The sequence below is a fragment of the Acinonyx jubatus genome, chromosome B1, assembly GCF_027475565.1.
Source record: "Acinonyx jubatus isolate Ajub_Pintada_27869175 chromosome B1, VMU_Ajub_asm_v1.0, whole genome shotgun sequence".
Lineage (NCBI taxonomy): Eukaryota > Metazoa > Chordata > Mammalia > Carnivora > Felidae > Acinonyx > Acinonyx jubatus.
In genome coordinates, this window is record NC_069382.1 from 159,498,252 (window position 1) to 159,513,050 (window position 14,799).

The 14,799-nt window shown below is 41.0% G+C and overlaps 1 protein-coding gene and 1 non-coding gene across 3 annotated transcripts in view; both read left to right on the forward strand.

The window, feature by feature from the left end:
• The first annotated feature begins 1,462 nt into the window (after window positions 1–1,462).
• Window positions 1,463–14,799, forward strand: part of SCFD2 (sec1 family domain containing 2) — a 399,088-nt gene continuing 385,751 nt past the window's right edge. The window contains exon 1 of one of the 2 annotated variants that reach the window (XM_027056729.2): window positions 1,463–2,445. In XM_027056729.2, coding sequence (XP_026912530.1) covers window positions 1,608–2,445 — 838 coding nt within the window. In that variant the 5' untranslated portion in view covers window positions 1,463–1,607. The remainder of the gene's footprint in view (window positions 2,446–14,799) is intronic. The other variant, XM_015082196.3, reaches the window with a different exon arrangement.
• Window positions 9,874–9,980, forward strand: LOC113601020 (U6 spliceosomal RNA). Its single transcript, XR_003422150.1, has one exon. It is a non-coding gene; the product is annotated as a U6 spliceosomal RNA (small nuclear RNA).

Sequence of the window (14,799 nt, forward strand, 5' to 3'; positions counted from 1 at the left end):
CCAGCTATACAAAACTGTGTATTTCCAGAGAATGTGTTGTATGGTTTCATGTCTCTATACCTTTGTCCATGCAGTCTCTGCTTGGGACTGCCAGGAATGCTCCTCCCCATCCTGCCCACCTGGTGAACACCTGGTTTTCTTTGAAGACAACTCAAAACTCATGTCTTATATGCAACTTCTTCTGACCACTTCCTTTTTTCCTTAATGCAATCAAAATTTATTTTTCCTCCTTTGTAACTCTTATCCATTAAAAAAAATTGCTTCTGTAACTGTATTGCATTTGCTTTCTTTACATGTGGGGGTCTTTTTATTTCAGATTCTTTTGAAGGCAAGGTTGTGCCTTATTTCTACTTATATGATCAATGCTTAACACAGTGTCTCAAATACTGTACATGTCCATTACAAGTTCGTTGACTATATCATTTATTATATGGATATGAATTGAACATTGATCATTTAATCAACATTTATTAAATACATGTTATTTTCTAGTGTTGGATATACCAGGCCTTTAAGTGTATAATGTTGTAGGAAAACAAGATTGTTAAAAGTTACGTCATGATATGGCAAATACTTAGCAGAGGTGAAAATTCTTCATGGATCAAGGAATTTATTTCATTAACGATTGTGCCTTTGTTGCCTAGGTCAGTGATTATACCTAGTAAGTGCTTAACAAATAGTGATTGAATTGAACTGAGCTTGTGAAACATTCTGGGCTCAATCTATTGACTTAATTGTGCATGCATATACTGTTCTAGGCAGGGATTAGCTGGGGAGAAATTGAGAAATCATGAAGGATTTGTGCCATTACAAGGAGTCTGGCTGTATCCTATAGGCAACTGGGCCAGACTTGGTAGGACCAGCTTAGTTCATTAGGAAGAAAACTGAATTGGAGGGAAAAGAGATGTAAAACTGGGAAATGATGGGGGATCATCGCTAGTGTCCAGTTGAGTGGTGACGGTGGATTAAGCCGGTGACGCCAAGGATGGATGGGCCGAAGGGGCTGGATTCTAGGATTTTTGAAGCAAGTCCAGATTTAGTGCCAATGAAATGAGGGAAAGAAGATGGAGAAAGTGAAAACGAGACCAGTAGGTTTCTTATGAGGCTTGAGCGCTATAATGTATGTGACAGCAATCTATTAACTACAAAAATTACACATCACTTGGTTGTTTTCATCTTCTATTGGCGGCTCTGAGTTTAGATGAGCAAACCTGCTTTTAGAGACGTGTAGAGGATCCAAGGAAAATGCCAAATTTCGGATTCGCTTTTATTATCCCAGAGATTTCTCAACACGCAGGGTAAGGGAACCTGAGCCCAGAGGGAGAGGAGAAGAAAACAGTTTAGCGAGGCCCAGCCCTTCCGAATCACCCAGGAGCCACACAGCCCTGCCCTCTTCTCCCCAGCCCCCATCGTCCTTCCGCAAGTTCTCCGCGCCAGCCAATCACGCTCCGCTACGTCATCAATATGCGCGGACACTGGACAAGTCAGAGGCAGCACCACGTGTACTGTGTTGACTGTCAAAGCCTTCAGGAGCCCAATTCCCGGAAGCTGTGAGTTCTGAAAGAAGTTCCTGCACTCGAGCGCCCGGAGTCTGCGAGCCCCCAACCATGAGCGCCCCGGGCGTGCTGTCCTTTACCCAGCAAAGCTGGGAGAAGGTGCTGGCCAAAGTGAAACGGGCTTTGGTCTACCTGGACGCCGCTTGCGCCGAGAGCCTGCACTGGGGCTGCGGATCCACGCGGCTTCTGGAGGCGGTGGGAGGTCCTGAGTGTCACCTGCGGGAGTTCGAGCCCGCCGCAGTTGGTGGTGGAGCCAAGCAGCCTAAGGCGGTGTTTGTGTTGAGCTGCCTGCTGAAAGGCCGGACCGTGGAGACCCTACGGGATATCATCTGTCGCAGTCACTTCCAGTACTGTGTGGTGGTCACAGCCGTGAACCACGCTGTCCACCTCACCGCTAATCACGTGCCGGCGGCTGCAGCGGCCGAGCTGGAAGGGCAGCAGCCGGTGTTCGAGCAACTGGAGGAGAAGCTGTGTGAGTGGATGGGCAATATGAACTACACCGCCGAGGTGCTGCACGTCCCGTTGTTGCTCGCCCCTGTGGCTCCCCACCTTGCCTTGACTCCAGCCTTTGCTTCCCTTTTTCCATTGCTCCCCCAGGATGTGCATCTCCTTAACAGCGCCCGACCGGACAAGAGGAGGCTAGGAAGCCTGAGTGAGGTGGATGCCACGGCCCTGACCCCTGAGCTGTTTCTGCAGATCAGGTGCCTGGTGTCAGGCCTCAGTTCTCTGTGTGAGCATTTCGGGGTGCGGGAGGAGTGTTTTGCCGTAGGTTCCCTCAGTCGGATCATCGCTGCAGATCTGGCTAATTATGCCCCTGCCAAGAACAGGAGGAAGACTGCCACAGGCAGGGCATCAGTGGTCTTTGTGGACAGAACTCTGGATCTCACGGGTAAGTGGGGTTGCTGTGGGTCTTCCTAACCACTCTCCAAAGTTTTGGGACTTTCACTGATTCAGCATATGCTTTATTGACCTCTTACTATATGTCAAGTTGAGGATACAGAGATCAACTAGATGGATACAGCCCCTGATCCCACAGAGTTTGTCATCTAGAGGGGAATACACACAAGCAAATTAGCAATTACAGTAGTCAATTTGTTAAACGCTGTAACGGGTAAATACATCTTTAACATGCACTGCTTTGTTAAACAACAACTACATGTAGCTAAAGATACTGGGGACATGGAATTATGCCGACATGGAGGAGAACTGTACACCTGGGAACCTTTTAGAAATGTGCAGATGCACGTGGATGGAACTGGAGAGTGTGATGCTAAGTGAAACAAGCCATACAGAGAAAGACAGATACCATATGTTTTCACTCTTATGTGGATCCTGAGAAACTTAACAGAAACCCATGGAGGAGGGGAAGGAAAAAAAAAAGAGGTTAGAGTGGGAGAGAGCCAAAGCATAAGAGACTGTTGAAAACTGAGAACAAACTGAGGGTTGATGGGGGGTGGGAGGGAGGGGAGGGTGGGTGATGGGTATTGAGGAGGGCACCTTTTGGGATGAGCACTGGGTGTTGTATGGAAACCAATTGGACAATAAATTTCATATATTGAAAAAAAAGAAAATTTTAGCAGATTTCAAAAGAAAAAAAAAAAGAAATGTGCAGATGCCAGTATTCACAGTAATGCTTCATAAGACGGCTCTAATTTGTGGGAGAGATGTTGACAGATGAACCAGTGCAAGGGAAACTGTACAATACATGAAATTATCACAGACAGTTTAGTTTTAGGTCTCTTTAAATGAGTGTTATAAACACTTAAATATCTTGAGATTAAATGCAATTGTATTTAGTTGAATATTTTGAGATTAAATGCAATTGTATTTAATTGAATATCTTGAGATTAAATACAGTTGAGACCAACCACAATTGTAGAAAATATTTTCAAATGTTCAGTGATTGATTCTTAGCTCTCATTCTATTGAAGATTCACTTGTATTTAATTGGATATCTTGAGATTAAATACAGTTGAGACTAACCACAATTGTAGAAAAAATTTTCATTGATTGATTCTTAGCTCTCATTCTATCGAAGATTTGGTAGGTCATCTCAAATTTTAATAATGTATCAATCATTTATATGTGTAGAGAACAAATGTAACCTTTAAAATAGATGAAGAGAAAACACTTTCTGATAGTGACATGTGCATATTTTCAAAGGTCAACTTTATGATTCTCTAATTAGGTAGATGTAATGTTACTAGTAGTATAGTCTGGCCACACCCAAATTCAGGGAGAATGATCAGGAAACTGACCTTGGCAAGCATTCTTCTGAGGAGATCGGAAAAACAGTGGAATGAAGTTGTAAAAACCACAATAGCTGTATTTGAGTCTTTGACCTTGTAAGATTAATTTTCAGATCATAAAATAGAAAGTAAGCTAAATGAGAATACTGAGATGTCAGCTTAATTATGTGACCAGAAAAAACAGGTGTCTAGTCTGTCAGTGTGATTTAAGTATAACTGTAACCACCCAGAACTCTTAAAAGGATTAAAAAGCACCTGAGGAGTTTATGCTGGTTGAATTTTTGAGTGTGTGGTGTATACTGTTTATAATTCTATTTCCTTACGCCCCAAATAGGACAGATTGTTTCACAATGAACTGTCACATAGTTTTGTGCCCCTCCCCCACCGTTCTGACTTCAGTTAGGCAAACTTTAGTGTCCTGGCTGTCCAGCATCATAGCAACAGTTCTGTTAAGTCTTAGGCATCTCTTTCTTGTATATGACTCTTGAAAATATAAGCCATCAGAAAACTTCCATGCATTCCCATCACCAAATGTGGTATATCTGCACCCACATATTTTTCTTTCTTTGTATTAAAAAGAGAGGTACTGTCTCTGCTGCTATCTAATGACAACTTCTTCACCTTTGCAGACTAGGTCCTTTCCCTTTTCACTTCTCTCAAAGATTTACCTCTGATACGTACCCTCCCCTATTCCTAGATCATCATTAAAAAAAAATCTTTTCTACTGGATTTTTCCAGTCAACGTACAAACAGAATGTAGCATCTTTTTTCTCAGCCCCTCATGGTCCTCCAACTTGTTTTATTTCTTGCTCCATTTTACAGCAAACTTGAAAGAGTTGTCTGTACTTGCTGTCTCTACAATCATCTGCTCCAATTTTCCCTTGAGTCCCCTTCAGTTAGTCTCCCCCCCCCCCCCCCGTGCTTCCCAGCAATTTCAAATCTCCATCAAGATCATTGATGGCCTCCATATTGCCAAATCCAATGTTCAATTATCAGGATTCATTTTACTCCCTCTCAAAGCAGCATTTGACACAGTGGAGTAGAGGACGCAGAGAGTAAAAAATATAAAAAAATATTAAGACATACAAAAGATACACGGATAATACAGGTTCTTGTGTAATCACCATGAATATGGAAATCTGACATGCCATTTGCTTGCTGACCATCTTCCCACAGCCTTCCATCACACCCTCTGTCAAATCCAAATTCTTTACCATTGTTTTCAAGGCCATTACAAGACCTGCCTGCGTATACCTCTCCTACCTCATCTCTCATTGATCTCCCTTCACACATTAGTCTCCCACCTCACTGGCTACCTGGCCATCCCTCAACATGCCAAGTATGTCCCAGCCTCAGGGCCTTTGAAGTTAGTTCTGCAGCTCAGCTTGGAATGTTCTTCCTTCACGTATCTACGTGGCTTTCTTGTTGACATTTTGGAATCTCTGCTCAGATTTCTGCTTCTCAGGCAAGGCTTCCCTGACCACCTTTTTCTAGCTACTCTGTAACCCTAATTGGGATTAGTTTGTTCTTGTGGTCCTAGTAATTTATAAATTAATGTCTTTTTATTTTTATTTTTTTAAATGTTTATTTTTGACGGAGAAAGAGAGACAGTGCATGAGTGGGGAGGGGCAGAGAGCGAGGGGGAGACACAGAATCTGAAGCAGGCTCCAGGCTCTGAGCTGTCAGCACAGAGCCTGATGCGAGGCTCGAATTCACAGACCGCGAGATGATGACCTCAGCCGAAGTCGGACGCTCAACCAACTGAGCCACCCAGGCGCCCCAAAATTAGTCTTTTTAATGGATACCTTTTCAATAATCACTCAAATTGTCTTCCAGATGAACAGATTAATGATTCATTTGTATCAAAGATGTTTCAACATACTCTTATGACCTCCTGTTGGAAATATTCCGGACTGATTTTCAGTTGGTACATAGCTGTGTTGTCAAACCTGTTTTTTAAACATTTAAATTCTGTACTAGTGAGTAGAGAGAAATCCTCTGCTTTTTGGGACTGCAAGTCCCCCACTACTGTTGCCCAGTAGAGAAGAGTGATAGGACCTAGGAGAGTGTTGGAGTGTTGGTGTGGAGACAGCTGGTCCCCCAGAGCTGCTGAGGGTACTGAGACAGCGAGGGGTGGTGGCAGTGATGGCTGTGGGAATGCAACACTTGCCCTCCTCCAAGGTGGTCCCAAACTGAATGGGGTGGTAGGTGGATGGTATTGGTGGCATTATTGTTAGCATGGGTGCTCTCTGTCGTTGGTCCAGTCTCTATGGTGTCCAGGAACATACCTGATCACCATGCTCAAATTTTTTCCTGATCTGTCTGGGATGTAACAAGAATAAGGACCTGGGAGTCATGACAATACATTTAATGGAGAAGCTGTTACAAGAGTTTGGTGTGGTTTCTTAAATCAGATTGTGACTTAGATTGGTGCTTTGCTTATCCAGTGATAGCTGCAGCATCTAAAAGATTACACCAGGGACACCTGGGTGGCTCAGTCGGTTAGGTGTCTGACTTTGGCTGAGGTCTTGATCTCGCAGTTGATGAGTTCAAGCCCCACGTTGGGTTCTGTGCTGACAGCTCAGGGCCTGGAGCCTGCTTCGGATTCCATGTCTCCCTCTCTCTGCCCCTACCCCACTCACGCTCTCTCTCTGTCTCAAAAATAAGTGAACATTAAAAACATTTTTTTTTTAGAAGATGATACCAACAGTTTCTAAAAATTAAAAGATGATTGGAAATTGTTGGAATGAGTTGAATACTTGGAGTTTCAATTTAAATTACTTGACAGCAGTTTTAATATAGGGATCAAAAGGAAATACATTTTTCAGGGTTTGAGTTAGGTGTTAATTTTCATGTACATATATTAATTTTTTATTAGTTGTTTAATATTGTGGATAACATCCTTGACAATTTACCATTAGAAAATTTATATGCTTATATACCTTCTTAGAATAAATTAGCACTACCAAAAACAACCTCCAATAATTCATAAATATCTGTCATTCTTAACATCTTGCTTACAGTACAAATAAATTTCTTTCTCATCTCTTGTCATCACCTTTGTGGAGAGTAATACTAATTTGCCTAATAGTTGGTATAAACATTTATTGAAGGCCTACTACGTGCCAGTTATTTTTCCAGGTATAGGGAAACAGTGATAAACAAGATAGACAATTTCCTTACTCTCCTGAAGCAGTTAATAAACTCTCAACTATAGAAACACTAAAATGCAGTAGAAATACAGAAAATTTGTTGTAATTATTTGAGAAGCAAATGGCTGCTGATGTCTGTTTGCTATGATTTTGGCTTACTTTTGCCATGTCTAGACCACCCGGAAGCTTGGGTCCCTGTTTCAGGGTGCGTCAGGCATGTTTGCACAGGGCATCTAAGTACAACGTTCTGTGGACTATTCTGTCTTCCAGTTTGTTTCAAGGGAGAATTAAAAAGGTGGATGTGATTTATGAATCCCTAAAAGGTTTGAGTCTGGTTTCCTTTCCATTGTTTTGTGGTTCTTAAGACTGACTAGAGTGCTTTGCTGATAATCTTCAAGTTCAAAATTGAAAGACAGGAGGTGGCAGTAAATCTGGGATTTAAATTTCCTCTCCTGGTTCAATTCTTCTAAATTTTAGTTTCATGTAAACTTTTAAAATACATCCATTCGATTAAAGATTTACTTCCAATCCAAAGGGTGGCTCTTATTCCTGGGATTATGATACACTGATGCATTTATATTTGTTTTAAGATGTATATATTATTTGTTAAAGTATTGAAATTTGAGACTGTTAGCAGCTAACATTTGAGAGCATATTACTTTTCTCACCACTCTGCATATTTCAGCTCCTTTGATTTTCACAATAGTTGTTTGAGGTATTATAATTATCCCCACTTTGCAAATGAGGAAACAGAGAAATTGAGGAGTTATGTAACTTGCCCAAGATCACACAAGTTAGTAAGTGGCAGTCAGGATTTGAACCTTGACAGTTAACTCCAGAGCCTGTGCTCATAACCCATCTCATATACGTTACTACAGAGAAAAGTTTGGAAACTCTTGTGCTAGATAGTAGAGATGCTGCTGAGAGGGTATCCAGCCAGCAGCTTCAGAGACTAAACACAGTTGTTGGGCTCCAATCCTGCCATCGTGTTCAGAAAAGCGATTTATTCTTTCTTCCCCCAATCTGATTTTCCACAAAATACAAAATAATCAGCGAATATTTTAGAGTTCAGAGGATATGGTTTAAAATAAAACACAAGTGTGAGGTATGATTGAGAAGACTTAGAAGACTGATGATGTTGCTGGTGTTAAATGCACATCAGTATAATAACTTCAAGTTCTGGCTTAAGTGGCTTAGTTGCTGTTTGCTCTTCATTGAGCTTTGAGGGTTTTCTCATTTGTGAACAGGGTAAAATGGTGACCTTGAAGTGCTGTTGGAAGGATATGAAATCATTCATTCATTCATTCATTCATTCAATATATAACTAATATAGTGGGTAAGATTAAAAAGTGATAGGATTTCCATTTTGCATTGCATAGCTGGAGAAGGCCTTTCTGAGGATGTGACATTTGAGCAGAGATGGAAAGAAGAGGAGAAGCAAGCTGTGTGGCTGTCTTGTTGTAGAACATAAAGACCCAGTGGCAGGTGCAAAGGATCTGAGGTGGGAATATGTTTGACATGTTTGAAGAACAGTAGGAGGTCAGTGTGGATCCCTTCAGCTTGTCCTGCAAACACGGAGGGCTTGTGGTAGGAGATGAAGTTGGAGAGATCGGCAGAAGGAATGCACTGTAGGGCAGAGTAAGGACTTAGTGTAAAAGCCAAAGTATGATAGGAGTATTGGGGAGTTTCGAACTACGATGTGACGTGATCAGACTTATGTCATACGGGATCATAAACGGAAGGAGTGAGGGGATTGAGGTAGAGCCTCAATATAAGGCTGCTGCTACTGCTCCCTAGGTTGTATAATAGGCATGAGTGGTTAGGTAGGGTGGTCTTAGCTCTGCTTCTTCCTAGTCGTAGGTCCTTGGGCAAGTGCCCAACTTCTAGGTCTCAGTTTCCTGATCTGTAAAATGAAGATACCCACTCAGAGGGTCATTGAGAGGGTAAAATAAGTTAACACATCTATCTCCTAAAACAGTGCCTGGTATATATTGGGCAGTGGAAAATGTTTCTTACTTTTAATAATTAATGATATGCATTTAAAATGACTTAAGTTTTGGGGCGCCTGGGTGGCGCAGTCGGTTAAGCGTCCGACTTCAGCCAGGTCACAATCTCGTGGTCCGTGAGTTCGAGCCCCGCGTCAGGCTCTGGGCTGATGGCTCAGAGCCTGGAGCCTGTTTCCGATTCTGTGTCTCCCTCTCTCTCTGCCCCTCCCCCGTTCATGCTCTGTCTCTCTCTGTCCCAAAAATAAATAAACGTTGAAAAAAAAATTAAAAAAAAATGACTTAAGTTTTATTACTTCAAATATGTGTTTTCTCCCTAAGGCTAAGAACATGAATACAAGAATGAGTTGTCACACATGTAACCCAGAAGAATTCTCTTACCTGACCTCTCACCTGCCACTAAAGGACATGAGAGTTGGTAAGAGCTAGCCATTTGTCAGGAGCTGCATTCTGTCATACCTAGAGAAAAAAACAAAAAGCAGAATAAGTGAGGGGCGCCTGGGTGGCTCAGTCAGTTAAGCGTCCGACTTTGGCTCAGGTCATGATCTCGCGGTTCGTGAGTTCGAGCCCCGCGTTGGGCTCTCTTCTCACAGCTTGGAGCCTGGAGCCTGCTTTGGATTCTGTGTCTCCCTCTCTCTCTGCTCCTCCCCTGCTTGCACTCTGTCTCTGTCTCTCTCTCTCAAAAATAAATAAACATTAAAAAAAAAAAGCAGAATAAGTGAGATTTCTATGATGATTCTGCCACATCGCTACAATTTTGGTCACTTAGCAAAGTGTAAAGAATGGTATGGATGATACCTATTCATTTCATAAATGCTTGTTGAGCAATTTTTATGTGCAGCTTCTGTGCTAGGTGATAGTGACATAAAGCCTCACTACTCAGTATGTCCTGGGGACTTAAAGCCTTAGCTTAGTGCTCGCTTCGGCAGCACATATACTAAAATTGGAACGATACAGAGAAGATTAGCATGGCCCCTGCGCAAGGATGACACGCAAATTCGTGAAGCATTCCATATTTTTAGATATCACCTCACGCCAGTCAGAGTGGCCAAAATGAACAAATCAAGAGACTATAGATGCTGGAGAGGATGTGGAGAAACGGGAACCCTCTTGCACTGTTGGTGGGAATGCAAATTGGTGCAGCCGCTCTGGAAAGCAGTGTGGAGGTTCCTCAGAAAATTAAAAATAGACCTACCCTATGACCCAGCAATAGCACTGCTAGGAATTTATCCAAGGGATACAGGAGTACTGATGCATAGGGGCACTTGTACCCCAATGTTTATAGCAGCACTCTCAACAATAGCCAAATGATGGAAAGAGCCTAAATGTCCATCAACTGATGAATGGATAAAGAAGTTGTGGTTTATATACACAATGGAGTACTACGTGGCAATGAGAAAGAATGAAATATGGCCTTTTGTAGCAACGTGGATGGAACTGGAGAGTGTGATGCTAAGTGAAATAAGCCATACAGAGAAAGGCAGATACCATATGGTTTCACTCTTATGTGGATCCTAAGAAACTTAACAGAAACCCATGGGGGAAGGGAAGGAAAAAAAAAAAAGAGGTTAGAGTGGGAGAGAGCCAAAACATAAGAGACTGTTGAAAACTGAGAACAAACTGAGGGTTGATGGGGGGTGGGAGGGAGGGGAAGGTGGGTGATGGGTAGTGAGGAGGGCACCTTTTGGGATGAGCACTGGGTGTTGTATGGAAACCAATTTGACAATAAATTTCATATATTAAAAAAAAAAGCCTTAGCTTAACTGAAGCTAATTAAATATGCAGAATCTCAGGCCTCACCCCACACTTATGAATCAGAATCTGTATTTTAACAGGATCTTTAGGTGATTTGAAAGTGCAGTAAAGTTTGAGAAGTGCTAATGGAAAGATCAGTCAAAGCTATTGTCCATGAGAGACTGAGAACCAAATGAAAATGCCCAAAGCTCAGCAAGTTAGAGTGAATGGCATGTGCCTTCATAAGGTTTAGGTACAAAATTCTCCTTTAAGGGGGTCACCATTTCTAAGTCAGTGGTTCTCAATCTAGTTTCACCTTCGAACCACCCCAGAAAGTCTGATTTTTAAAAATGGGTCTTCCTAAGAGACTCTTAAAAACAGAATAAACTGAGGGTTGATGGGGGTGGGAGGGAGGGGATAGTGGGTAATGGGCATTGAGGAGGGCACCTGTTGGGATGAGCCCTGGGTGTTGTATGGAAACCAATTTGACAATAAATTTCATATTTAAAAAAAAGTAAAAATGGGTCTGGTGGGCAGGCTAGAATCAGAATTCTTTTAAAAGCTCCCCACATGTGCAAAGATATAAGAAGGGGCATAGGTTGTTCTGGGAATCCTTTTTAGATCATTTTTTATTAGGGCTTAAGGTGCATGAAGGTTGGGATGAATGAAGGAGTGGTAAAAGATGAGAAAGGGTGATGGGGATAATGAGGAAGGAGGTTAGGGCCATTTTCCAAAAGCCTTAAATTTAATGCTCAGTGAGGAGTCGTAAGAAATTTTTAGGCAGGCAAAGTACAGGCACACATTTCCTGTTGAATGAGTTTTCTGGTGGACAGTGTCGGGGATGGATCTATTGATTCCAAAGTGGGAACTGAGAGGTGAGTCAGACTCTGATGGGGTGGGTTTTTTGTTGCTGTTGTTTTGCTTGCTTTTTTTGTAGTCCAGTTTATTAAAGCATAGTTTACATATAGTAATATTCATCAGTTTTAGTGTGTAGTTTTGTCAACAACAGACAGTCGTGAAACCAACACCCACAATCAAGACATTTTGGAGATTGATCAGAAGACCATTATAACATTTAGGTGAGAAATGATGTAACTTTAAACTGAGTCAATATTGGAAAGAATGAGGAAAGGAGTCGTTAAGTATTTAAATGAGAGAATTATCAGTGTGGTGGCTGATATAATGGGGAGGATTAAGAGAAGATATGCCAAGTTTTCTAGCCTGGGCAGTTGCAGAATCCATAGGGATTCTGCGATAGGGAAGGTAGGAGAGGATTCAAGTTAGGGGCAGTATAATGAATGTTATGTGATTCTCTTATCCAAGATTTCTGTGTGGGGAAAGGTATTTATTGAATAAACTTGTATATATACTGCCTTATGATTATCCTACCCCCAACCCCTTCCCCTGCAAAATCCTACCTGATAGTATGGAATCCTTGAGTGGGCTTTTGACGGGTATGCAGTATCTAATACACACCCTTTGTACTCGATTTGACTGATGTGAGACAGCCATAGGTAGTGTTAAAAAACAGTGGTGCCAGTAATACTTGTAATAGTAGTATTAGAGATCTGATAACCTAACACCGCTTTCCCCATCCAGATTGTGAGTCAACTGAATATGGGATAAGAAGTTGCCAGGTGGAGGTGAAAATACTTGTTTTATTATGGATGCAGTATAAGGAATGTGGCTTATGTCTATGGACAAGTGACTTCCTAACACTGAATCCCAGAATTGAAAGGTTTACCCACACAACAGCAGGACTGAACCAGAGCGAGTCTTTTTCCTTCTTCCCAAGGGCAGAGCCTATCCTAGGAGTAGCAAGTAGAACAGAACCGGAGAGTCCAGGGGAAAAGTGATTGACTAAAGGACGTAAAGCAATTTTGGGAGTCTTATGCGAATTGTTGTCCTTCTACGTAGAAGGGAACGTTAGGAGTAATACATATATTGTTCTTACAAGACAGAACTATAATAAAATACTGAAACATCTCAAAATAATGAAAGAGAGTCACAGATTCTTGAGAAGGAATGATGGGCAATCAGCAAGGAAGTGAGTCTTTGAATATCCTAATTCAAAGAGTCCAGTAACTCTATCTCAACCCAAAGGGATAATATGCACAACCTCAAAATATTCTGTTTGTGAGTATGTTGGAAAATGCTATTGTTGCATTTCTATCTTTTTAGCCTCAGTATAGTGTGACTAAGCTCTTGTGAGGGCTCGTATATGTATGTGTATGTGTATATGTATATGTATACGTATGTATATTTTATTTTAATTCCAGTACAGTGTTAATGAGGACGTCTAAATTCTTGCTTCTCACTTTATTCTGTTTGAGTAGAGGCGAGTGAAGATGTTACCTGCCTTATGATAATGATACTACCATATACATTCACATATGATCCACAGAATAATGCAGGATTGGTATTTTTCTGGTGCTGTTACCTAAACGAGTTTAGCCCTTGAAGCAATTGACTTAACATAGGATTTCAAGTCTTGAGGTTTGAAGATATTTAGGCGTCAGTTGGACCAACTCTGAGTTTATAGCTTGGTAAGATAGTACCACATTTATGGAAGTTGCCTCAGATTACACAGGGAACTAGTGAACTGTGGGACCACTAGAACCCATGCCTCCAATTTCTTTTTCCTACACGCACCCTGGAAAAGATGGCATTGGGAAATAAAACACTCTGTGGCTATACTAGACCACATTGCTGTTGGCCAAAATAACTGGGTTCTGGTTGATTTCCATTCTTCAGCTTTTCAAATAATATTTTTTAATTTCTGTAATAAAGGAAAAATTAAGTTCTCTGAAAATTTAACTGTGATACAAGTCTTTCCATTTTATTCATTTCATAAAAGAAGAATCTGAAGTTATTGTGACATTGAGAGGCCCTGAATTCTTAGTCTTTTTTGGGTCATATAAATAGCACTAGTTAAATGTAAAAAATGAATCTTGAACCAGACAACCGAAGCCAGAGATGGAAGAAATTGTATTCAGAAGAGCAGGACAATTGGTTGAAAGCCCATACCTGCTTTATCTGTCATTATCAAGTATGCTAGATATACATATCCTTTTGACTAAATCTAAGAAGCTGAGTGATTATGTCTGTGTAAATTTAACATTTTATTAATTCTCTGATATAATAGTAGAAACAGTAACTGATAGAATGTAAATTATTTTTCCAGGTAGGTAAGTCTGATGTGCACCTTCTAGAAAATATTAGGAAAAAATGTTTAGGTAGAGTTTATATCAACCAAAATATCCTACTATCCAAAGATAACCCTTGTTAAAATGTTGGTGTGTGTGTGTGTGTGTGTGTGTGTGTGTGTGTAACAACATATTTTTTATTCTTTTTACAACAGGAATGTATATTCACCATGGGAAGTTTAGAGGCTATAATTAGAAGAAAATAAAAATCATAATTTGAGGACTGCTTCAATATATATACCATAATTGTAAAAAAAATTCTATTTTATTCCTTTACTTTTCTTATTTTTAAATGTTTTATCTATTTATTTTGAGAGAGAGAGAGAGAGAGAGAGAGCAAGCATACAAATGGGGAAAGAGGCAGAGAGAAAGGGAGAGAGAGAATCCCAAGCAGTCTAGGTGCTATCATCCCAGGCCCAATTCGGGACCTGATCTCACAAACCAAACCATGAGATCATGCCCTGAGCCAAAATCAAGAGTCAGATACTTAACCCATTGAGCCACCCAGGCATCCCTCCCTCCTTTGAATGTTTAAGATGTTAAGACATAATATTTTAAGCGTATGAATGATACTTTGGCTCTGTAGAAATAACTATCAGGTTTAAAACTTGAGGAAAAATAAGTATGTTGTATTTTGACTTCTCATATTTGGAGAGTTTCAAGAGGGATGGATTAGTTAACAATTTGCAGAGGGTTTAATGTACTGAAACTTAACAAAGACCCCTGAGTTTGTCATAGGGGAGGAGTGAGAAGCAGCCAGACTGTAGAGGCTTAAGAAATTGGGGAAGAATGGTAGCATATGTATACCACTTGTGCGTGCCATGTGTCAACAAATAGCAGTTGAAAAATAAGAATAGCTTAGTGCGGGGTTCAGATTTGGGACACTAAGTTCAAAGAAA